The sequence below is a fragment of the Eriocheir sinensis genome, unplaced genomic scaffold (assembly GCF_024679095.1).
Source record: "Eriocheir sinensis breed Jianghai 21 unplaced genomic scaffold, ASM2467909v1 Scaffold454, whole genome shotgun sequence".
Classification (NCBI taxonomy): domain Eukaryota; kingdom Metazoa; phylum Arthropoda; class Malacostraca; order Decapoda; family Varunidae; genus Eriocheir; species Eriocheir sinensis.
Genome location: NW_026111781.1, coordinates 21,814 through 47,467, shown reverse-complemented (window position 1 = coordinate 47,467; position 25,654 = coordinate 21,814). Strand labels below are relative to the sequence as shown.

Here is a 25,654-nt window from a genome sequence, read left to right as displayed (position 1 = left end):
ACTGACACTAACAAAAACACTTAATTAGTTTTTCATTTTAGCGTGACAGTCGAAACCCAAAGAGAGGAATCTCAGGATACAGTGCGCCTTCCTGACAGCACGAAAATGAAGCGTGACTCTTGAGAACAGTGTCAGCGTGGAAAGTGTCATTGTGGTAACACGGCGCGAGTCACTCTTGAATAGACGGTGACAGAGGAGCGAGGTGCGTGAGCGGGCCAGCGTGAATGGGAGTGAATGTGTTAGAAGGAGAGTATCGTTACGTCACACCGTCTCCAGCACGATGGGTCACTCCGTCTCCAGGAAGCTTCTCTGCCCGACCAAGGTGGGTGTGTGGGTGTTGTGCGTAGGGGTGTTTTGGGAGTGGAGGGGTGATGAGGGGGTTGTGGGAGGTGGTGGGTCTGGGTGTGGTGGGTGCATGATGGGTGCTGTGATGGGGAGACGATGGTTGTTATTATAATTATTACTATCATTGTTGAGACCCACGAAAGGGCATCAAAGGGAAAAAATATATATATATTCACTTTTTACGATTGAGTTTGTAATATGTCGATTTAACTCTGTGGAAATCCAACACTTCTTACCAACTTCGTCCCCAAAAAGGAATAAAAAAAAGTCAAACTAGTCACACAAAACGGTTAATAAATACTAATTCGTAAAAAAAAAAAAAAGATCTGATGACACACAAAAAAAGTCCCTCGATTAGTACACATGGATATGAAAACTGAAATGAGACAGTGACAGTACAGTAAGGAAAAGAATAAAGAAAGGGAGGAGGAGGGGACAAAAACAATACCTAATGAGTTAACAGGTGGGTGTTGACTCAAGGTTTTTGCTAGAGTTCTGAGGGGTCTTGTTGGGGTGGTGGTGGTGGTGTTAATGGGAGTGTTTTCGTCTTGCAAGTCTCGTGGTGGTGGTGGTGGTGAAGGGAGTAGGGGTGAAGCCGAGTTCCCAGTTGAGCCTGTCTTGTTGGTAGTGGTGGTGGTGGTGATTGTCTTGTTGGGTGATGGAAAGGAGGTTGAGGTTCCTGTTGGGATGCTGTTTCCGTGGTGGTGGTGGTGGCGGTGGTGAGTGGGGAGCGACCATCAGCATGCGTTCTGGCGTGGCGGTGAGTCGAGTGCACGTGTGTTGGCACTGTGAATGAGGCGAGGGAGTGGCGCAGTGGTAAGGAAGGTTTGGTAAGGAGTGACGCAGGAGTAAGGAAGGTTTAGTAAGGAGTGGCGCAGGGGTTTAAGGTTTGGCAAGGAGTGGCGCAGGGGTAAGGAAAGTTTGGTAAGGAGTGGCGCAGGAGTAAGGAAGGTTTGATAAGGAGTGGCGCAGGGGTAAGGAAGGTTTGGCAAGGAATGGCGCAGGGGTAAGGAAGGTTTGGCAAGGAATGGCGCAGGGGTAAGGAAGGTTTGGCAAGGAGTGGCGCAGAGGTTAGGAAGGTTTGGTAAGGAGTGGCGCAGGGGTTAGGAAGGTTTGGTAAGGAGTGGCGCAGGGGTTAGGAAGGTTTGGTAAGGAGAGGCGCAGGGGTTAGGAAGGTTCGGTAAGGATGAGGAAAAATTACATAATACGCAGACTCTCACAAAACCAGGAGTGTCGACCATTACATAGTTACCCCTTTAACTACTGACTGATAATTCCTCCCTGAATACTATGACCGCGCGACGGACTAGAAATGACAGTAAACAATTATGCATGCTCGGCTTAATTCGCCTCGGATTTCCAGGTATTTATCGTGTTCAAGGTGACTGGATTGTTTCGAGTTGAATGGTTTGCTGAGAAGTGAATCATACTTTCTCCAGTCTTTGTCTCTGTGATTAATTTAAGGGGCTATTACACTGGGCAAATTTTCCGTGGATCTTCAGTCAAACCACGATTTCCGCTGGCGTGGTTCTCATATTTCCGTGGTTTTCTGACGTGATCACGATCTTCCAAAGCTACAGGAGATTTCACTGAAGGACGACGGTATTACTCATCATCTTCATCAGCAGCAATAACAACAAACAATTGAGAACCACGTTAGCGGAAATCGTGGTTTGACTGAAGATCCACGGAAAATATGCCCAGTGTGTATTATCCCCCTTACTCTAATCACAGATGAAGCCTCGTACGGAACAACATCCATCCGGCCCCCCTCCACAACCGAGCACTCGTTCTATGATTGCTTTGTCATGTTCAGCTATTATGCCCGGGTATAAATAGACAGACGAGTTGACTGAAGGTTCGGTGGTTCGATTGGCCTTTCCTTAGTATATCCGGTGTGGTGTCATCTGCCATCCACGTCGTATCCTAAGACATCCCAACCTGATCTGCGCATGCGCGGAACCCGATGCTTAGAGTGTTGATATCGTAGTTTGTCCAGGGAAGATGGCGGCAAGATATACAAGGGGTGCAGGTTATCTCTTTTATCACGTATACTGACATGCAAGGGGTGCAGGTTATCTCTTTTATCACGTATACTGACATGCAAGGGGTGCAGGTTATCTCTTTTATCACATTTACTGACAAACAAGGGGTGCAGGTTATCACATTTATTGACATACAGGGGATGTAGGTTATCTCTTTTATCACATATACCGACATACAAGGGGTACAGACTATATTTCATCACATTTACTGACATACAAAGGGTGCAAGAAGAAACGTTGATATTTCAAGCAATTTTCAAATTCAAAACATACGTCATCATTTACTTAAAAAAAAAAAAAAAACTTAGGTGGGACGGATCACAATAGGCAGTCGACAAAAAACACGGTACCGTGTCGAAATTCATTCACCCTCTGTTTGTTAACAAAGCCTGTTCATGCGCAAGCAGGATGGGATGTCTTAGGATACGTGGATGGCAGATGACACCACACCGGGTTACAAATGAGCGAGGGTCCGCATCCAAAAGACCTGTCAGCCCTCCACAGTCAAGCACTCGTTCTGTGGTTGTTATGTAATGTGTTTATCTTATGCCCGGGAACACACAGGCAGATGACGAGCTAAGCTGTTCGACTGGTCTTTAGTACACCCACGCGCCAAGTCACAAGGAGCGAGGATGGCATCCAGCTGGTCCCCTTCCATCGTCTGCGCCGTGCCGCCACAGCCCTCCCGTGGCTCAGAGCCCGCCATGGCTTGAGTTTCTCAATGTCGCTTTCCTCCGCGTCACGCCTCAGAAGCCAAGGCCACGCGCGCTCCCCCCCCCCATCAGTGTTACCTGTGTGGTGGTCGTGTAGTGACGACGGCCAGTAGGTAACCTCCCTTCGTATCAAGCCTACGTTGCACTACTTTCCTGCTGCTGCTGCTACCACCACTACTCTAAGTCCTTCTGCTACTACTACAACTACAGCTGCTTTCAGAGACGTCTATATACTCCTGCTGGACTTTTTTTTTTTCTTCAGTATAACTAATCATTTCGTATAGCTGAACACTCAACACAAATATTATATCCTTTCAAGGGCGGTAAAGATTTTACCGAGGGCTGTGCATCAGAAATTATCATATACGAATCCATTCCGATCGTTCTGCTTCGACTTGGTGGTCATGTGTTCGAAATCTTTCTTCGAAACAAGGAGCGTTAGTATGGGACAGGCGGAGTGCGACAGGAGACCATCTGTCCGGGGCAGGTTAGTTCCGTAGTTCTGGCTCTCCATATCTGGGGCACGCATAACCCCGGGACACGTGACAAATATTGTATTACGAGGTGTCTCAGGACATCTGTTCGATGCGGTGAGTTACATCTAACACATATGCCACTGGGGAAAGAACGGGACTTAGGTTGGCAGTTTTAACTGGTTAACTCTGTCATCTGTAATTTCCCACTGACTATAAAGTTGTGGCAGACCAAAACAAAGTAATGTAGCATTCCTTTCCATTTTACCCTTGTGGTATAATGTTCAGGCGTCGTGGTAACACTAAACTTCAGAGTTTGAGAACCACTGTTTATAGAAAATAATAGACAACCTCAATCACCATCTTTAACAATGGGATAGTAGTCTAACCCTTCACCAAAATAATAACGAAGCCCCACTGAAAGCAGGTTTTGTTTTTTTCAAGCTTGTACTTTATAATAGTGTTGGAGTGTTCGGAGGGGAGGGGGAGTGATATAAATTTGGAACCTTTTTTTTTTTTTAAGATATAAACAATCAATAGAATGAACCATATAGTTTGTTGTAGAAACTTTGTTCATTATATTTGCTTCTATTTTTTTTTTTTTTTCTTACAATGTGTTTCCTATACCGTCAGTAGGCTCTCTTGATATATGACTCTTGCTTGCATGGCCCATGCTGCTCCGCAGTGCTCCTCTCGCCCAGAGTCGCTAAAGTCAAGGTTGACTGAAGATCTAGGCAGCATGTGTGCAAACTTCCCCCATTCAGTGATGGTTGAAAATTGCCAGCGTCTTGCGGTGGGACCGTGGCCTTGGGATCACCACGTCTTCTAGCTTATTAGTAAAGAATCACTCATTGATGCTTATTGGGCGGTGACAAATGGTTATTATACATGTATTTATTTGTTTCCGGAGTCCTTACTCCGGGGACGTGCGTGGAGGGAGGCGCTGGTGTGCCCGCTAGGGAGGGAAAACACGTAGCGTGCAGTAATTATGTAGCCTATTGAGTTGTCTCGTAAAATGTCTAATTGGTCTGTCCATCAGACTACAGTCAACTGTGTAAAGTTAGCGATGTGTACTATCTTTTTTTTATTATTACGTAACATGTATCTAGCCAAGTGACACGGCTGACTGTGACACCGCTGTCCCCACAGTTAACTTTTCCTAGACTTTTCAGAGTGTACTCCAAAAAAGAAAAAATAATTTCACGAAAACGGGTCAGCTTTCAACATTGTAAGAACTAAGCATAAGAGAGTAATTGGATTCTTACACAGGTCGTAGAAACTGAATAATTCCTTCACACAATAGGTAAGCAAGGTCATTTATCTTCTAGGGAGGGCCAGGGGGAGGGATGGGCAGGCCCAGAGCATTGTTGGCACGAGCGAGTGTGTCCTCAGACTTTCTCAGCCCCACTTGGCACCCACTGGCATACGCTTCACGGCCACTCCCACTTCCTCACCCACCTACAGTATCGCTCCAGCCATTGACACTTGCCGCCGCCGCCCCCTTCACACACAGACACAGGAAAGAGCCGTGACCTCCACTCCTGCATTACCGGGGAAAGATACTGAAATGTTACTCACTGCTCCACGATGCTTGCGCTTGTGAAGGTTCCAAAAAGTATCTAGGTCATCTATTTTTTGCAGCGCGTCAGCAGGTGTCACTGAAGTAAGTGTGTGTGCGTGTGTGTGTGTGTTACCGCGTACTCGTTATACTACACGAGTTGGTTTTAGGCACAAGTCACTATAATTATCAAGGACTGAATGGATTCTTGATTGATGAGCGTTAATTACTACAGTTGGCCAGCTAAGGAAGAATGGAGCCTAATATGCGTGTTGTGTAGCCTATTAGTACGCATGTTTTTGCTTTAATTCTTCGCCAGTTCATAGTACATTGCATATCTGACTGTAAATATGTATGTATGTATGTATGTATGAATTGTATGTATATGTTTATCGCTTGCTCAACGGTATAGTGTTTTTTTGTTTCACAGTAAAGGAGACAGTTCAAGGGCGTAAACAAAAATAAAACAATACTGAAAAAAAAAACTCGCTACTTAATACAAGATGGTCTCGTATATATTAGTTTAAGTCCACTACCAGTTGATGGAGTATTGCATATCCGTCCTGTGAGGTATGTAAGTAGCCTATGCAAACGGATTATCACACACACAACCTACGGACAAATTGATCTTAAAATCTTCATCCCTCCATTAGTTGATAGTACATTAGATTATTATGTCTCTGTAAGTTTATCATCCAGTCATTTAATGGAGCAAATGTTTAACACGGATTCTCAAGACACGCCATTATCCATCACCAGTAAGGAAATCCCATCCGAAGCATGTTAACCCATCCCTCCATCAGTTATTAGTACATCGCACATATGTTTCATCAAGTTTATTATCCAAACATTCAGTTGAGCAAAAATATAACCCCACCATTCTGCTGGATTTTCAGGTCACGCCAGCAGCCAGCACCTAAGTCCTATCAGTCGCATACAGACCCATCCCTTCATCAGTTATTAGTACATCGCGTATCTGCCTCCTTAAGATTATCACCCAATAATTTAATAGAGCAAGAAATTTCTGGATTATCATGTCACCCCAGCAGCCAACATTGAAAAGTCCTATCAGACGCATTCAAACCCATCCCTCCATCAGTTATTAGTACATCGCGTATCTGCCTCCTTGAGATTATCACCCAATAATTTAATAGCGCAAGAAGTTTCTGGATTATCAGGTCACGCCAACACCAGGAAAGAAAGGTCCTATCAGATGCATACAAACCCATCCCTCCTTCAGTTATTAGTACAGTGCGTACGTCATTTTAATTAATATAAGTACCATCCACCCATTTCAAAAAGGTTAACACACCATCTTGTATTCACAGGGCACTCCATCAGCCCCCAAGAACTCCCCATCGGATCCAGCCACAATCATGGTGTCGGCGGAGTCCTCAGCTGCCACCACTAATGGGGAGGCCACGGCTGTCCCAAATGGGTTCCGCGCCCCGTCCATCACGATCCTCCACTTCAACGATGTGTATAACGTGGAAGAGCAGCCCACCGAACCCAAGGCCGGGGCTGCGAGGTTCAAAACAGCCCTCAAGAGTCATGCCGAAAAGGACCCGCTCATCCTCTTCAGCGGGGACATCCTGGCGCCGTCCATTAGTAAGTGGCGGAAAGAAAAAGGAACCTCGGGGGACGAATGGAGCTCAGTTTCTTATTATTCCTCCTCCTCCCCCCCCTTTCTTTCTCTCCTGTTCCCACCCTTCCTCATTTCCTCCTCACCTCTAACACTTCCTTCTCCCTTCGTTCTCTCCTTTGTTTTTTATCACTTTTTCTTTCCTCTCCCTCTTCTTTAACACTTCCTCCTCCCTTCGTTCTCTCCTTTGATTTTTTTTTATTTCACTTTTTCTTTCCTCTCCTTCTTCTTTAACACTTCCTCCTCCCTTCGTTTTCTCCTTTGTTTTTTGTTATCACTTTTTCTACACAACCTACTCCTTAACAAAAAACACTGTACTACTGTACCAATATGGCAACAAGATATGTTCATAAAATCTGCAGTGTGTTGCCTCCAAATATTTACCTCCATACATCAATACAACTCTCAAATTAACTTTGATCAGTGTCTTTCAGCTCCTTCCTCAGTTACCTTAACTTCTTGTGAAGCAGTGTTTTGCTAGCCTTGGACTGTCTCCTGTGCTGTAAGAAAGAGGAAAATATGGGGTACAAGTTGTCACAACAGCATGTTGAAACAATAAAAATCATACAAACGAGAAACTGTACAGTGGATGACCACTTAATGAGCCTTACCTACACTTGAATGAGACGTCACAGGGTTTTTTTTTTTTTTTTCCTTACAGTGAGTTCGTTCACCAAAGGAGAGCAAATGGTGCCCGTCATGAACCAGTTTGGGATTCACTGTGCAGTGTTTGGCAATCATGACTTTGGTAAGTAAATGATTCATGTGTTTTTTTGTAGGTCAATATACTTCAATGATATTTATGTCTGTCACAGATGTAGTGCATAGCAGTGCTCTGTGTTCTTTGTGTTTGGTGGAAGAAGAGGTTGACTGTCATCACAGAATTGAATAACAAGGATGGATATATGGAGATTTATTCTTTATAAAGACATATGAAAGAAATGAAGTGGTCAATGAGTGAAGGGGGCTTAGTAGTCAAGTCGTGAGTGCCAATATGATAGATACCTTAAAAGAAAGGCTAAATAAATTCATGGATAAGGTACATCTATCTGTCACTTTGTATCTCCGATGCCCTGTTCCCTCACAGGAACTTCCCTCAAGGGGGCAGCCATGGCAAAAGTGTCTCCAACTTTTCCTGTTCCAGCACTCCCTCTCAGCCCACTCAATCCTTTGCCTACCAACTCTCTTTCTTCAATAATTGTCCACTTGTAATGGCCAGAATTGCAGATAAAGACTCCAAAGACCTTAAGCCCTATCCTTAAGGGCAATCCTATGGGTCAACCCTAGAGTGTCTGCCGCTTACATTGGGGCCTGAGTTTGATTCCTGGGAGGATTGCTGGAAAAAAATTATTCCCAAGCAGTTATCACTTTCTCATATGTTTCAAGAAGGGGCAGATCCTCCCGTGGCACTATTGATCCATGACACCCTCTCCCTCAATCATTTTCAATACATTACCACGCTTAACCCATTCAACTATTCTACAATATACTTCCATTGTTGTTACACCAATACCATACCTCTCCTACATGTGTACTTTCATTACTTTCTACTTCCCATTCTGACACACCACACATACCTATTGTAAAGCTCCTTTCTGTTGCACATATTTGTGATTGCAGTACTACATTCCACATTTATGTCTCTGATGCATGACAGAGGATAATGATGTTACCTATACCCCTCCTCTTTACCCTCATGCTTACACTTCCTCACAAAACTCTCTTCAGTGCCCCTAGTGCCCCTATTATGTGTGTACCCTTCACTGCTCATCAATTGTTGAGGGGCATTTCAGTGATAGTTATGGTCAGTAAAGTGAGGCCACAAACAGAAACTATAGCTATTCTTATTAACTTTTTCAAACTCATTGCCTTGCCCTTTCAGACTTTGGACTGGAAAGACTTGTGGATGTGGCTGAGAGGACCACTTTTCCTTGGCTCATGAGCAACGTGGAAGACAACGAGACTGGCAAACCCTTGGCTGGCGGCATCCTCACACACACAGTCAACTGGCACGGCTGGAAGCTTGGGCTGGTGGGTCAGGACAGGCTGTTGTTGTCCCTTCCAGTGACTTTGCCAAACACAATGCTCAAACTATGGCAGCAGCTTTCTCACACTTGTTCCTTCAGGCTTCGATGCAGTGCACTTTTGACAGATTTTCACCCACAGGGAATAAAAAATTGTATCGGATAATTTTTTGTCAACATGTTAAACTTGATCAATACCCCACTGAAAATTAAATTATTTATTCCATGCTGTTATGATAAATGAGTTTGCTAAGGAACCAAGCTGTTTCCATCAAGCAAGTATTACTTTGACATACTTGCTGTAGTGAAATAAAGTAGCTAAGAAATGTGCCTAAAATGTAAAAGGGAAGAAAATGTACTTGAAATTTTCAGCTTACAGAATACCATAACTTTATTCCTCATGCAGATTCTCCCAGTTGCATCTTGAGTTGTTGAGCTTGTTTCCAGAAAGTGGTGACTTGATGAAACATAATGCCATTGGGGTAGAATGGCACTTGACCAGCTATGTTATTCTTAGGATATGGTTGTCACTATGGGTATCAGATATCTAGAAAATAATTAATGAAAAGATATGGGAAGTGAATGGTTTGCAAAAAGTAGGCAAGATTGGGATTGAAGTGGAAATGAAAAATATCAGCTTCCATGAACTGCAGTTTTCATCCTTGATCATTCCTCAGATTGGCTTGGTGGAGCAGGAGTGGCTGGCAACGTTAGCAACCATAAATGCCGATGAAGTCACATTTACAGACTATGTGGACAGAGGCAGAGAACTTGCAACATCACTCAAGAATGAGGTAAGTTGAATCAGGTTCCTTGGGGTCTTCGGAAGTCAAGCTTGAAAGTTAGCATTTTATCTGTGATGGCCCGAGACATGGCTCCTCGTGAATTAGAGAACAGACATAGGTTGAATATACTCTAATGATGATTAAAAATAAGTAGTAGTGCATAGAAATGATAACTTGGACTATTGAAAGTAACAGTGGTAACCTAGAAATAATAGAAGTAGAGGCGAATGTAGTGAACCAGGTGGACCCGAGGGGCAGAAAATATTGGAAAGGTCCTTTGTCTTCCCTCTGGCTCTCTGTCTGCCCTGACTTATACAATTCCTGGATTGCTATGGGTGCTGTGACCTGCCCAAGTTCATTTCTTATTCTTGACGGTCATTAGAGAATATTCAATCTTTGTTTGTTCTCTATTCCATAACGCTCACTTCCCGTCTCTCCACGTTATACCCAACATTTTTCTCTCCATTCCCATTTATGCACAATTTTTTTTCTTTAGACAGCTTTTTGTAAAGATGTCACTTTTGATGCAAGTGCAGTATTCCGTGTATCTTTTCAGGGTTGTGACTACGTGATCGCTCTAACTCATATGCGAACACCCAATGACATTAGACTCGCCGAAAATGTGGAAGAAATTGACCTCATTTTAGGAGGTCATGACCATGTTTATGAGGAAGTAAAGGTAAGAAGATATTTCATCTCAGCCTCTCATCTATTTATGGAGAGATTTTTTGCCTTGGCCTTCCACATGAAACAAAGCAGGAGACATATGTAATAAAGGGAAATAATATTTTAGACAAACCCAGTAAGCCACTATATTACAGTTATAGCTCACAGCACAATACCACATTACAACATTAATCCCTGGTAGGGCACAGACTTTCCTTCATTCATGTTTATCCTTGAGTAATTCCTGCAGCAAATCTCAAACAAGGAATACAGAAGGTTAAGTGCTCAGGTAGCACTCATAGGCTCTTGGCTCTTTGTAATTGCTTGTATTTTTACAGAATTAAGTCAAGTTCATATGTCCCATGTTCTATCAAATTTTATGATATGTTTACTCATATATGTGTATAATCTTTAATCTGGTAAGGCATTCCATTCATCAATTGTTTGGTTTGAAAAAAAAATCTTATATATATATATATATATATATATATATATATATATATATATATATATATATATATATATATATATATATATATATATATATATATATATATATATATATTCCTTTTTTGAGCAGGTTCTTACTGTTTCAACTTGGCTATCTTCTTGTAGGTGATATAGTCATTCAATAATTTCCTTTGCCACTCACATATCAAATAGCATAATTATGTCACCTCTTTAAGGCCTTAATTCCAGAGCTGAGAGCTGTGCAGTATTTGTTATGTATAATTGTTCTTTCTGCAGATAAATGGTAAGATCATCCTCAAAAGTGGGACTGACTTCAGGGAGTTTTCTGCACTGACCCTCACCCAAGAGGGTGAGGAGGTGAATGTGGACATCAAGAAGGTGGTGGTGGACTCCTCCTTTGAGCTGGATCCTGAACTGAAGGAAACTTTGACAGAGTTTGAGGGTGAGTCTTGAAAGGCTACTTACTGTACATACTGTACTTTAGTAATGTTTTAGTGCAGTCTTCATACCATTACATACATTTTTATAATTTTAATTCACATATCATAGAGGAAAGGGAGGGTGATGGCTAGTGCATGTGTTCAAGGGGCAGTTTCTTCTATAAGAGGCACGTGATTGTCTTTTCCACAGTCCCTCCTCTAAATACACAAAGAATGCAAGGATATAAGGAGACTACAGGAGGCCAGTCAGCTTATACATGGTGGCTCCTGTGAATCAGTTATTTTCCAAGTGCCTTGCCTGTTCATCTAACCTCTATTTGATACTCATCATATTTGTATTCGTCACACAATTCCTAAATTTTTTCACCAATCGACTACCTTCTTCATAAAGCACTCTTTGCCTGTCCTTCCTGAACTAGAATTTATCCACTTTGAAGCCACTGCAGTGGGTCCTAACATTGTTTTTAGTACAAGCATTTATCAACATCCCTTTTGTTAATGTCCTTGGTTTATTTGGATACAGATGTAGTAGGGAAGAAGATGGATGAAGTTCTAGGCAACTTCAGTGTCGAGCTAGATGGGAGATTTTCATCAATAAGAACCTCCGAGACCAACCTTGGCAACTTTATCTGTGATATCATAATGGCGGCTTGCAACGGTGATGTGGCGCTGCTCAACTCGGGAACACTGAGGTCTGACAGAATTCACCCCAGAGGAGACTTCAAGATGAGAGATCTCATGACCATCTTACCAATGCTGGACCCACTACTTGTCCTGGAAATCACAGGTAATCCATTAATCACAGATGTGGCAAGCAGGCATGATGTAATTGTGTTAACATCTGGCATGAATGCCTATTTGTCATATAATTGTCTAATCTTTAGTTTAAACTTTAGCCACATTCATTGCATGTCAAATTCTATTTTTTTACCTGTCACTTATCTCTCTTGGTGAGGCTCTATGCCACCACCACTAAAACATAAGTAAGTGTGGCTTGTGTTTCCTTTCCATGTCATGTTATTGTTCATGACTGATAGTTCTTGATCTTTAAGATTTATCCTCCAGTGATATTACTGATTGGTGTCTTTTCTATTGTCTCCAACCAATTCATTATTCAAAGTTACAACTTCAGATACTCTCTCTTGAATAGGTTTAGGTTTTTCAAAAGTTTGACCTCTCTTGTAGGTTCTATCTCTTTAATCATTTATCTGTCTGGTCGTTATTGGTTGGTGTCATTTCTGTTTTCTTCACCCATCTCATTACTTACTCATAACTCCATATATAACACTTTTGTTAGCACCTTTAGGTTCATCAGATGTATAAGTTCTGTCATTCTTTTCATTTATGCTTCGCTTTGCAACGCATATCAAAGGCTTTAAAATCATTCCTTGAAATATTTCATCCATTTAACGCAAACCTTGTTTTGTCCACTCTCAATGAACTTGGAATCGGATGTGTAATATTACCGTACTTGGAACCCTCTGAGTATCTGAGTATCATATCAATAACATTTAGCTAAATTTTCCTTCACTTTAGTAAAATGAAAACTGACTACTTGACATAATCAAAGGCAAGACAGTTGCATCAGAATGAATATACCATATCTACTAGTGTAAAAGCCATTTGCATTTGAAAGTCAACCCCAAGAAGTTTTGATTTTCAACTTAGGAATGAGCAGCAGCAACATCAGCTTTACTACTGCTACTTACAGATTTCAATTATACTACTCCCTAAAATTAGTAAAAAAAAATACTTTTGCTTGCATGTATGGTAGCTGATTCTATGGTCAAACAACATAAAATTCTTCAGCAACTGGGAAATTGTGACATGAATAATTCACACATAAAATGGCAAGATTTAATTTGTGTTGCACCCAACAGGCGAGAAGCTGGTGCAAGCCCTGGAGAACGGAGTCTCCCAGTACCCCAAACTGGAGGGCCGCTTCCCACAGGTGGCTGGTGTGCAGTTTGTGTTTGATCCCAAAGCTGAACCAGGGTCACGGATAATTAGGGATTTAGTCAAGGTTGGGGACGAGTACCTTAACCCTGACATGAAATACCGCCTGGTGACCAAGGCCTACATGCATCAGGGTCGCGATGGCTACAACATGCTGATTGAATGCCCTGTCCTGGTAAAGCAAACCTTTGTCCTCTGCATCCACAATACTCACCAGTTTTTGTCTCAAGATACTGTTTTACTTTTTATTGCCAAAAACGAGACACTGAGGTACAATGCTAATTTTTGTCCTGCAAGTTTCCTTGGCATACAGTGACAGATGAACACTTTCTTGATAAAAGGCTTTATTTAACTCATAACTCCATACTCATCTGCAATATAAAATTAGAACTTTTAGGAATTTAGTTTTAATGATGTGATTGAAACATGCAGTTAACGGTGAAGTATATCTCTTGATTAGTAGTTTAGTAATCCTTAAACAAAATTAGTTAATACACCAATATAATAAACATACTAAACATTTATTCCAAAACAAAGTGATCTAGAATTTTAGCATCAATGTCATATTGACATGAACTCTGCACAAACAAATGGCATTTATTTAACAACAGATATTACAGTAACCTCCCTTTTTCTGTTTATCATTGCCTCGGAACTGTTACTTTAGAGAAATATAATTTGATTAAAAAGCATCATAGACAGTTCCATCTATGAAACTGAATTTGGTTATTGAAATTATTAAAGGATTTCATTTTCTCCACAGCAAGATGAAGAGCAATGTCCCATGATGTCCACGGCTGTCCAGAATCACTTCACTTCCATCCAGACTCTCCAAGGCAGAACACGCCGCAACTCAACACACAGACAGTCTCTTGTGCTGCTCTCCAGAAGGTAATATTGCTCAGAGTGGAATGTGTATAATCTGTTGAGTGAGTTAATCCTTAATTTTTTTTTTTTTTTTTTTAATAAGTTCAGTTGTCCCTAGTAAATTATCATGAGGCTGATATTCTAAAATTAACCAGACAGGGATTTTAAGTGCAGAACAGAAGATCCTAGGAGAGTGGCATCATAGTTGACCCCCTTCATTTGATGTTAATTTTTTTTTACTCAGGTTTTACACGGGTAAACATACAGAAAGTGCGTACATAGAAAATAATTTTGGGCAGCTGTAAGAAGCAAAGAACCTGAATGATAAAAATGTTGAGCACTTAAGAATTATATCAAAATCCATCATAAACCAAGTAGTATTTCAGAGGTGATTTCGTGTTTAAAAATCCCCCCAGAACACACTGTATAAAAATAAGACTTTAACATAGTATTTGCATGAATATTCAGCCTCATAATATAAATCTATAAAATAATGTTTGCAAGTTTGACTTTAACATTTTATTGTACTAATGAAGTTTGTGCATGATGCAAATATTTTATGCTTTTTTGTTATTTTTTTACTTATTCATTTATTTATTTTTAGAACACTATGGTCGCTCACCAAAAGGAAACTTAACCCTTGAACCCTAACCCTTCCCTTTTCCTATCTTCAGAGTATCGTCAAACTCCTCTCTAACCTCTTTTTACATGAGAAAACTTTCATGGTTTATGTAATCTTTTCTATCATAACAAAAAAAAACTCAGCCAATCAGGAGAGTGGGGGGGCTTCGGGGTTAAGTTGGCTAGCAGTGACTCCATGTGAATTAGCTTCCATCCCAGCTGTGGCCTAACCTGCTCACCTCACACATACAGACACAGTCTCATACGTAACGATGATGAGATCCCTGCTGCAGCACGCACCAAAGGACACGCACGTCTCGGCCGCTCAGTATCCACAGATTCGGCACTCTCCACCGGTTCCTCAAGTTCCTTGTCCTCTGTGTGAGTAAGGAAGAACATCAAAGGTGCAGCTCACACATGGTGAAATCTCTTCTCTCTCATTTTGGTGGATGGCTAGAGTCTACCAAGAAGTAATAAGATCAATACACAAGTCGCAACTAGTGATGCATGCCTTCTGTCCTGTGTGTGGTTAAGGAAGAACAGCCAGGAAATTGCACCTCACATATGAGAGAATTTCTCCTCCCATATCTTCCTTAAGAGTTATACTAATGAGAAAGAAAATTTCACTAAAAGGGAAACAGTGACCATTTGCTTTGAAATTTCAAGGTCAAAGGGGTATTACAGCTATTTCAAATCACAGTTGACTACCACCATCACTATTCCTGTATTTGTTCCCACTGTTTCCTTTGTAAACCTGCACATAATAAGAGAAAACAGTTCAAAACAACATAGTCAAATTAACTGCAAAAAAGATTAAACAATAAGTTAAGCATCAAATCAATGTAGTTTCTACTTACCTCGACACTTATTCACGTGTCTTTGAATTTGTGCCTCAGTTCCATGTCCACTGCTTAGCTCTGCTATCAGCAAGTTACTCATAGCAGGGCTAAATGGCAGTTTAGGGCTGCATTGTGATTGGTTGGCACACATTGAGTAAGCGACTGTGATTCGCTAGTGAATCTGGTGACCATGGCATCACAAAGGCCTCAGTCACAGCTAATAGTTTTTGTAATAATATAATAGTAGTGAATGTCATAAATGTAATTTGGTGTAGCTAGAGTACCCCTTTATCTCGAAAAGGAGAGCGAGTCTTATAATATTGGTGACATCTGGTATTTTTCCCCTACCACAAAAGTGAAGGCCAATACAAACTATAATAGTTCATCAGCTCCAGTAATGAAGACCATTTTGACACCATTTTGTAAGTTTGAGTAGAGGCCACTTTACTTGTCAAGTGTTTCTGTCAGTACTAATATAACTGGGAGGTAATGTTAGTGTGAGTAGGTGATGGTTACCATCATTATAATACATTCATGTAACTATTGATGACAGCAAGGTAAGAAAATGTAAGGTAAATTAATATAATTATAATTCCTGTCCCACATGGATTCCTAATAATGGATATTTCTAATATTGTTGCCCAGCAGGGCTGCCTCTTAAACAAATGAGAGTTTGTCCTCTAGTAAATGAAAAAAAGGTCTTGTTAACTGTTTAGCTTCCAAACATTGTTTTCAAATGCAAAATTCATTATTCTCATCAAGTGCTTCAATCATTCTAGTAAAAGCTTCAAACTTACAAGAGTGCATCTTTCCAGCACAAGCAAGAGATCTCGAGGCAGTTTATCCCGGCAAGAAAGCTTCCATGAGCTGGAGAACTTGGCGTGCAAACTAGCACCAAAAGTGGAGGGCAGGATAGTAGTGGCCACAGATGAGGTAGGTTGGGCCTTGGCTGTGTCTTAATATTACATTTAAGTGAACCATGCATGTTCATTGCTACCTGCATATCACTTGATACTGACAACTGTTTCCTCTTCTTAGCATATCATATACTACCCATGAAATTAGACACGCCGTGTTGCAGCAGGTTGCCAGAGCATGATAATGCACTCCGCAGACTCAGGGCCTGTGACTATCATTGAACAGTGCTTAACGGGACCACCAGTAGAGGCACAGGAGAGCACCAAGTGAGCCCCACATTGTATAACAGACTAGAGTGGTGATGCCTTTCTCATTCATAATAACATTTCATTAGGGGTTAGGCTGTGTGCATACATACCACTTTCTGCTTTACAGTATCACACCACTGATGAAATTACTTGTTGTCCCAACACTAAACAATGATGATATTGAGCTACTTTCTTGGTGGCCATTGTAAACATCTGACAAAACTATACTAGCCTCACAGCAAAGCAATACCCATCTGACAACTCTCTGCCTTGGGGTGTCCCAACTCTGGAGTTACACTTTCTTGACAGTCAGCACGAGCATTTTGAGAAACTGGCACAGAGACGTTTGACACTGGTACTAGTACAGGTAGTCCTCATATTATGATGGGGTTCAGAACTGACAGGCTGATCATAAGTTGAATCAGTCATGTTAGAATTTTAACTAATATTAAAATAATGTTATTCAAATTTGTCACAGATAAAGCAGTGTTCCTATGCCTTCTGCCTTCTCCCCCTACCCTGCCTCTGTCCTCATGGGCTCCTTTCACCCAAGCCCTTCGTCCAGGTGACCCCTTAGCCATGCACCATTTTGCAGTGTTGAACAATAGAACGGTCAAGTTTTGTGAAGGCTGCCAAGTCATTGTGCAGGGGTTGTGTTGGCAGAGGGGGCAATGTTTGTAAACAAGGGACACGTATCACCTCTGCTTCATATTCATACCTTCTGTGAATGTTTCTTTCAACTATGATTGCGGTTTCCAGTAAACGGTCGTCTATAAGGACTGCTGCATGACTATTGCGAGGGAGCGGTTGTTGTGCAACGCCATATTGGTTGTGATCAGCTGATCGACTGTCCAGTTTGACTCACCACCCTCACCACCACCTACAGGGAGTTGTGGGACCTAACGAGTGAACCAAATGCAGGCGAGACTCGTAAACAGTGGAGATAACTGGGTAGACTCACTCCACTCTTGCTCGGCTCATGTGCTAGCTAACTGGCATCTGCTAGATCTAGCAGTATGCTTGTACAGCAGACTGAAGATGTATAAACTGTTAGAGTAGTGACTAGCCACTGCTCTAAGCACTGGTGAAAAAAAAAAAAAAAAAAAATCCTCATGGAGTACCGCTTAGTACCTTATGGAACCAGGGGCCTCAATTTTGAGGATAGCAGTCTCCTCCAGTACCTTCCTGCATACTAATGAACTTTCTGCTTGCTAGTTCAAAGCTCTGAAGTAGGAGACACTTGTGTTTGCCTGAAAATGTAGTGAGGTGTGCCTCTATTGGCTGGAGCCAAGCCATACCACATTCCTCATCATTACACACAAACACACATACATTTAAGTGTACCACAAAATTGAGCCAAAATCACTAATATTGCATTTATTCTAGAAATTTTCTAGAAAACAAATCTCAATTTAATTCTACTTAGTTATTTAAAACCTTCTCCCCTGGCAGGTACTAGAAGAGATGTCTATAAAGCGAGCCATGCACAGCGTGTCGGTCATTGAGGAGGAAGACGAGCCACAAACACCCTCGTCTCCCAAGAACAAACCGCCAGTCCTTAACTAGGAAGCTACTGCTGCACTTTTCTCTCCCTCATAGGTCTGACTGCTGTGTCCATAGCAAGTTCCAAGGACAATGTATATGTATGAACAGCTGCCTGTACTTGCAGCCACATAACTTTTCACTCAGTAATTGTCAGAAAGTTGGTGCTTTTTTCTTTTATCTTATACAAACAAAGGAGTATGCTGGCCTGGACAGTAAATGTATACGTATTCAAATACTGTGGCAAGTTATATTCTGAAAGATATACATTACTATTCAGTATTTTAGGTAAGTATTACAACATGCACAATTATGTTTACCTGAAAAATCTTAATTTATTGTTACTTTTGCTGTTACTGTACATGCAGTATTACACTGAACCCTCAATAATCCAGGTTTGAGGTTTTTTTTCTCTTTACAACTAGATTTATTTCTCCTAAAACTTGTATGAGTAAAGGAGACAGTGCAAGAGATAAAAAAAATAATGTCTATACCATGCTGCTCCTACTGAAACCTCAAATTTCATTCCAGTTCAAAAAAAAAAAAAAAATCATATTCTTCTCTTGAAATCAGAACTTAATAATAATAAATGCTGCAATTGTAACTATTAAGCTGACCTGTGAAACTTCAGCTGTCCCTGAAGCACAAGCCTGATCTGCGATAATTTGTAACTAGTTTATGGAACTCCAAATGCTTTAAAATGTTGAGGAGATGGATTTCATACTTCTATGCAATGTTATTGTACAATTCTGCTTCCAAACCTTATATGAGATGGATATAATTAACCGGTTGCAGCGGGATCATGTTTCTTAATGGTCCTCCAAGTGAGAAAAATTAGAAAAATCACCCCTCACACAAACCATTTCATAATATATATCAAAGCATTTGTGATCAGATTATTTATCATCTATTTTGGGGGGTTTATATCATGGCACAAATTTGGCTCGTCACTGCTACACGGTAAAGCCATAAATTTGGCCCATTGCTGCTACTGGGTTAAAAAAAGGTTATAATTTTGTGAGATTTATATCACCGAAAACCAAGTTAATAATATTGCAGGTTCAGTGTATTACTTTAAATTTGCACTTACCTTGAACTGCATTGACTTGGATACATGTTGGAGCAGTTGAGTTTCTGTAAGATGTGATTTTATGTTAAATATGCATTTTTATGTTACATATGCAAAAATTAGCAACTCCTTAAGATTGTTCAATGTTGTACTTTTAGAATAAATAAATACCTAACCTCACAAAAAAAACTCTGCCAAAGTTAAATTCTATGCAGTTTTACCCATCCCATATGTAAGGGGAAAGTTTGTGGGCCAGTTTCACAATACAACACACTGACTAATATCAAAAGCACATACCTCTGTACGATTATTACTTACTACAAAGCACCAATGACTACATTTTTTGTATAGCATAAAGTTTGTTATTTAAACTAATACTCAGCCAAACTTATCCATGATGGGCACCACTTACTGTTAAGCTTGTAGCTGAACCTTGCACTAAACCATCAGCCTTCTTTGCCTGTTGCATTTTCTTGCCACTAGAAGAGTTTTCCCTCCTGGCAACAGCATGGGCTGGATGTTATCAGTCACCACTGGTTGTGCCCTGTAATGCGGTGTTGGTAAAAGAATTTAAATTTTCTCAACAGAATTGTCCTAAGCTGTCTTTTGCTACAGCTTTGTCCACAGGGACAGTCCTACTATTAAGTGGTTAATAACCCTAGACAGAACCCATTATTCCTGAATATTTTAATCTTTGGCAGTACACCTACTTATGGTGTATGGATGGCAAGTGAGTGAAGTGACACCCCCCAGGTGTATGCTCCCTGTTAGTTAGTTAGTACACCTATTTTATAAGTAATTATTTATGACCAGTTACTTTCATATTTTACATTACTGTACATGCATCCTAGTATTTTCTTAAACTTAACATGTATTTGAGAACAAGTATTGCAAGTTGTTGTTGTGATGAAGTCCGTGGAAGATAATTGCCTAGTATTGAGTGGATGTAAAAAGGAATATATGCATATTTTTCTATAAAAGGATTTTAATGCACTACAGAAGACACTGAAAGACAAAGATCAATCTTTGTTACAGAGGCATCTTTATATTCCCCTCTTATGTAGGATAATGAGAGTACTGGACGAGATGAAAGTATTCACACTAATGACAACATAACTGTAAATATTAAAATTTATTCCACATACTATACTGAACGGAGTCTCTAGGACAAACCATAGGAATCATTTTTGTCATATATGCAATATTTATGCTTCTTAGTGGACAATTGAACATAGCAATAACTTTACCCTTGAAGTGCTGCTGTATGGCATTCTAGCCAACCCCATGAGACACATTCATGCAAAATCTTTACCAAGTGCTCTTTATTGACCTTATGAGACTAAATTGCTTCACTACCCTTAAGTAAGATATTATTTACTAATAGAATAAGAAGTTCTGCACTGTTCCCATCCTCTCCTAAGGGCCACTTCCACACACTGTAGGCGTCCAAACGAAACAACTCCCAAAGTGTTAGGTTCTCTAAAGAGCACCCAAGACTAAACATGTTTTGCATAGTATCCATTTTTGTTAGCTTCTCTATAAGCACCAAATACAATATAAGAAGCTCCTGTAATCTTTTGTGTTTAGTAGAAAACCAAGCAAACTTGGAGAGTTGTTTGGTTTGAGCACTTACTAAACACTGATTTCACGGTCACTTCCTTTTGTCGTGGTCATCACCAATGAGCAGTGATCACCACCACCACCATGAAATCTGATTTCACAGTCGTCTTTAGCAGTGTTGGTTGACTGCATTGATACCAGAGAATGGAACCTTTAATAATACACCTCTAGAAGCTGGAGACTTCCACAACAGAGCTTACCTATGCAGTTTATTAGCAAATAACTCAAATTCTTGCTCTCATATGGTTATATTATGTCTTTAAATAAATTAAAAATTATTAAACAATATAACATGTTACAGAGCTTTAATGGTACTATGAATTTTTTTAAAGAATTTGGATGACGACATGAACTTGCTTCACCAGCCGACGTTGAGAGCTTCCATACCTGTTCCTATTATTTCACCTGTTATGCCTCCTTGGTCAAACTCTTGTAATACTCTAGATATGTATGCATAGGGCATACATACTGTGTAATCGGCCCTATTATATGTAAAGGATGTGAAAAATGAAATTAATGCTAAATGTGAAAATAAATGACTAATAAATGTGGTCTGCTAAATAAGTGTGACAAGTAAATGAAAAGGATAACTGCGATGAATAAATGTGGAGAGTTAGTCTCGCTGAAGAACGCCGCTCAAATCTGCTAAATAACACCAAAAATATTTCTCGACTTCTGCACTTCGGAAAAATTACTTTATTCTGCAGACAAAGTAATACTTTCAGGGGTGTAGAAACTAAAAAATATTTGGGATACTACTTAGCAGTGTACTTCAGTGAAACAAACTCTACATTTATTCATCACATCTATTCCTTACAATTAATCATTACATTTATTCTTCATATTTATTATTATTTGCATTTATTTTTCCACATTTACCTCCAAGATTTATTGTTCACAGTCATCTTCTCAGCTGATGCAATGTTTGTATTTCCTGCTGCTTTGGCATGCCAACAGTACTGAATCCTTTCTCTTGTTCTCACTGTCACCTGATTGAGGATCTCGGAGACCACAAAAACAACTGTGAAATCAGATCAAGGTGTTGGTAATGCCATGTTGGTAAGCCCTTTGGTTAGGGAGAGTACCCAAGGACTGTGAAATTGGCTCCATGTCACTGGGAGTGGCCCTCAGTCTGACTGTGATAGTGAATGCCTTGCAAACTACAAATCCTGTCCTACTTTCCCACTCTGATAAATATTGTCATTTCCACGGCATGAGCCTTGGAGAGACAAGGCAGGATCAACAGCATCAGAACTCACCGAATCAAAAGAGTAAATGCAACAGATGGTTAAAGCAGTAGTGTTAACAGAATGGCAGAGCACAATCCATCCCCATCCATAGACGGGATCCAATGCCTTGCACTTCCCATCCAAAGATGGTTACTAGACCTGTCAGCACAGTCTGATTTATCCCTTCCCACTTCTTAAACAGAAAACTGTGAGCCCTGGATGTCTGAAACTTCAGGTTCAGACACACTCCCAGCACTTGAAGGGTTAAAGAGAATATACAATTTCCCTTTTAATAGATTATTGAATGCAATTTGACTATAGTGTGAATGAGCTTATTTTTTTACTTACTTTGAAAATATCCTGCCTAAATGTTAATTGTAATGTCTTATTTTAAAAGTGTCTTGCCTTGTATTTATTGTGATGTAATCACTTCTTACTACAGAAGTTTTGTCTTACTTCAGTTATAGTAACATTTTCCATAAATTAAGTATATGTACATGAAGATTATTCAGTCCTATAGGGCACGGTCACCATTTTAACTACTGCTAAGGTGTTATTACATGAGGTAATGCCCCTTTCGCCAACAACAAATTTGCTTGGACACAATGTCAAATGAAATTACATTAACAGAACAATGAAAATATTTGAAAACTTCAAAAACAGTTTGTCTTCTCTTTGTCATGCATGCTTGGTAAGGGGCTTCATATGCAACAAAACTAATAGTTGTTTACACACTATATATGCTGTTATATAATAATGTTTTTCTGCAAGATGGCGACCAATTAATTAAATATGTGGAAATGCAATACTGAGGAATGATTTATGTAATAAGATGTTAAAAGACATCTGCAACTGTTTTCAACCTCACTTCGAGAAGGGAATTTTGCTACTTGAAATATTAGTCTTATGGTTGCCAGTTGGAGTAGCATTGTTTCTTGTGATGGCCACTTTAGTGATGGTGTATAATGCTGTAGACAAATACTGTGAAATAGTAGACAATTTTTTAGGATATGGAATTTGAATGATGCAGGAACAGGTGCATGCTGCTACTAAAGACTAGCATTGTTCAACATGTAGCAATGTGTGCTGTAGGATGAGGTATGTACACGATATAAAAAGATGTATTTTTAGTTAGTTGAAAATATGTTGTCGATAAAATTATTAAAATGTTTAGAACTCTAGACTTAGTACAGACCTACCTACATATACTAGAGTTTTGTGATATATAGGTTGTGGGAATTTGCACAACCCTCATAAGCCCTAGTATGGATCAAATGTTCTGATTCATTAGTATCTGGATTACAGTATACTACATATATTTGGCACATCAATTATGGGGAACACCAAGTTGTTATATAATAAAATATACTGTTTACAGTAGTTCATATAATGGTTTTGTTTAAAAAAAAATACGAGAGGTATCAAATAAAGATGTTGGATATAAAAATGTTCAGTAAGTTTGTGGTTCGATAAATCTGATTTTCTCAGTATTGTTGTATACCACACCACTGGGGTAGGCTACCATCTGGGAACATTAGATTTTTTTTTGGGTGGTCCTGTATACTACCACAATTTTCTATAAAATTTGGGACACATGAAATCAATAGAACATTCACAAGAAAGAAAAAAATTTATCAACTTAAAATTAAAATATAAAAACTTGTTCAGTGTACATACCCAGTGGTGAGAAACATACAGCTGGCAGCTCATCTGAAATCCTACATCAGCAGAACATTTACAGCAGAGGTTTACAATCTCAGCACTGAACAGGAAATATTGGTTTTGAGCAAATACACAAAGGGCATCTATATCCATTGTTTCAAGTCCTTTTGTTACAATGGGAGACCACCATGTTAATCCTATGAAAGAACCTTCCAACAACTAAATGCAGTTTGCCATGTCAAGTTGTGATAATCACCTGAATGTGCAGGTGTGAGGGGCAACAACTTCCCAGATAAATGTTTGAAAATTGGGAGTCCATCATGCTGTATACACTTTTGTAAAAGTAATTTTTCTTTTTAAAACTTTTGAGGCATAGTTCAGATGCTCTACTTTTACATGAAAACTGCTTTTCCAGGGGGTTATTATTATTATTATTATTATTATTATTATTATTATTATTATTATTATTATTACTATTATTACTATTATTACTACTATTACTACTACTACTACTACTACTATTGTTTTTACATTTATTATTATTATTATTATTATTATTATTATTATTATTATTATTATTATTATTATTATTATCAGTAATATTACTACTACTACTTTTTATTGGGTTAAATGAATTTCTCAAGCATGCTATAGCCTTGGAAGGTCAAACTTTGCATGACTAACTTTTACACAAGTATTACAGTAAATCCAGGCACCCAAAACCTATAGTATAATACCTGCCATTTTCCTTTGATTGCTTCTGTCTTAGTCTGTAATCCAAATGAAATGCATAACAGAACAATATACTAGCAAAAAATTAGCATTACATATTGTTAGTGCAAAAAAAAAAAAAAAAATGTCCTCCTCAGTAAGTAAAGTCACAGAAATCTTTAGCTGACAATGTGATTAGACCCCACCATGAAAGATGTCTATGATGAGGATAAAATGCCAGCTCAGACACCTTCAAACTGGTTGGAAAAGTCTAACCTAACATGTTAGATAGCTCATGTATGTGAAACCTAGACATGAAAGGCCAAACAGTGTTAAAGTTGAAATTTTAAACATATCTACAAAATTTGAAATCATATTTCCTGCTTCATCGTGGCCACCATCTAGTGACACTTATGTAGTTCTCAGGATGTCATTATTCCCTTGTTCTTTATTAGAAGTTTTAGTTTTGTTATGTAATCCTTTGGTTACTTATAACTATTAAATTGAATACTAAAATAATTCTGATTTTAATATAATTTTGGGTCTAATTTCCCTCACGATGTTAGACAAAGCAGCAGACCACCCATTTTAAATTTTAACATGGCAGTGACAGAACCTACAGAAAACCGCTGCCACAAGTTTTCAATTGTTTCTCAGGGCAGTCCTTTCACACCACACTGACACTTCCATTGAAAGCAAGAATGGAAACGATGATATATGGCTACTTGTATTGACACTTTGAAAGTTAAATTTTGCGACAGCTTGGCTGACTGATTTCTAGGCATTAAAGTTAATTTTTAATTAGTAGAACCTTTTGAACGTAAGTTTTGCTTCTTCTATTACCATATTTGTCCATTGTCACTGTACTTCACCGAGTACAAGTATAAATATCGTCTGTTGCTGTTGTTGCATGATTGTTGATTCTGAAAGGTTTAAATAATAGTAATGGAAGAAATAAGCTGAATAGTAATAAGAATCCTCCAATATTAAGATGAATCCAGTATTTATTACTTTAGTAATTTATTTGTACAGATAAAGATTATTTATCCATTAAGGAGGTCTGGCATGGCATACAGCATTGGTGATATGAGGTGCTCAGGGGAGATAAAAAATGTGAAGGTGTTATTAGAGGATATGGTGGTGTTAGTTGGCACAATTTTTATCAGAATCTATTAAAAACAATGATATTTTGATTATTCATAGGAAATCA

The 25,654-nt window shown here is 39.5% G+C and overlaps 1 protein-coding gene and 1 long non-coding RNA gene across 10 annotated transcripts in view; one reads left to right on the top strand and one right to left on the bottom strand.

The window, feature by feature from the left end:
* LOC126992407 (5'-nucleotidase-like) overlaps positions 1-18,934 on the top strand; it is a 62,538-nt gene extending 43,604 nt beyond the window's left edge. Inside the window, exons 2-15 of one of the 9 annotated variants that reach the window (XM_050851138.1) lie at positions 42-322; positions 6,463-6,742; positions 7,438-7,524; positions 8,659-8,807; positions 9,478-9,594; positions 10,142-10,264; positions 10,999-11,164; positions 11,686-11,949; positions 13,043-13,293; positions 13,882-14,009; positions 14,859-14,987; positions 16,261-16,378; positions 16,511-16,629; positions 18,064-18,934. In XM_050851138.1, the coding sequence (XP_050707095.1) occupies positions 281-322; positions 6,463-6,742; positions 7,438-7,524; positions 8,659-8,807; positions 9,478-9,594; positions 10,142-10,264; positions 10,999-11,164; positions 11,686-11,949; positions 13,043-13,293; positions 13,882-14,009; positions 14,859-14,987; positions 16,261-16,378; positions 16,511-16,629; positions 18,064-18,070 (1,980 nt within the window). In that variant the 5' untranslated portion in view covers positions 42-280 and the 3' untranslated portion in view covers positions 18,071-18,934. The other 8 variants (XM_050851139.1, XM_050851145.1, XM_050851144.1 and 5 more) reach the window with 8 other exon arrangements.
* Positions 13,893-24,896, bottom strand: LOC126992408 (uncharacterized). The gene is made up of 4 exons (XR_007746541.1): positions 19,635-24,896; positions 19,244-19,287; positions 14,846-14,983; positions 13,893-14,040 (listed from the first exon to the last, which is right to left on the bottom strand). It is a non-coding gene; the product is annotated as an uncharacterized LOC126992408 (long non-coding RNA).
* Between the last annotated feature and the right edge of the window lie 758 nt (positions 24,897-25,654).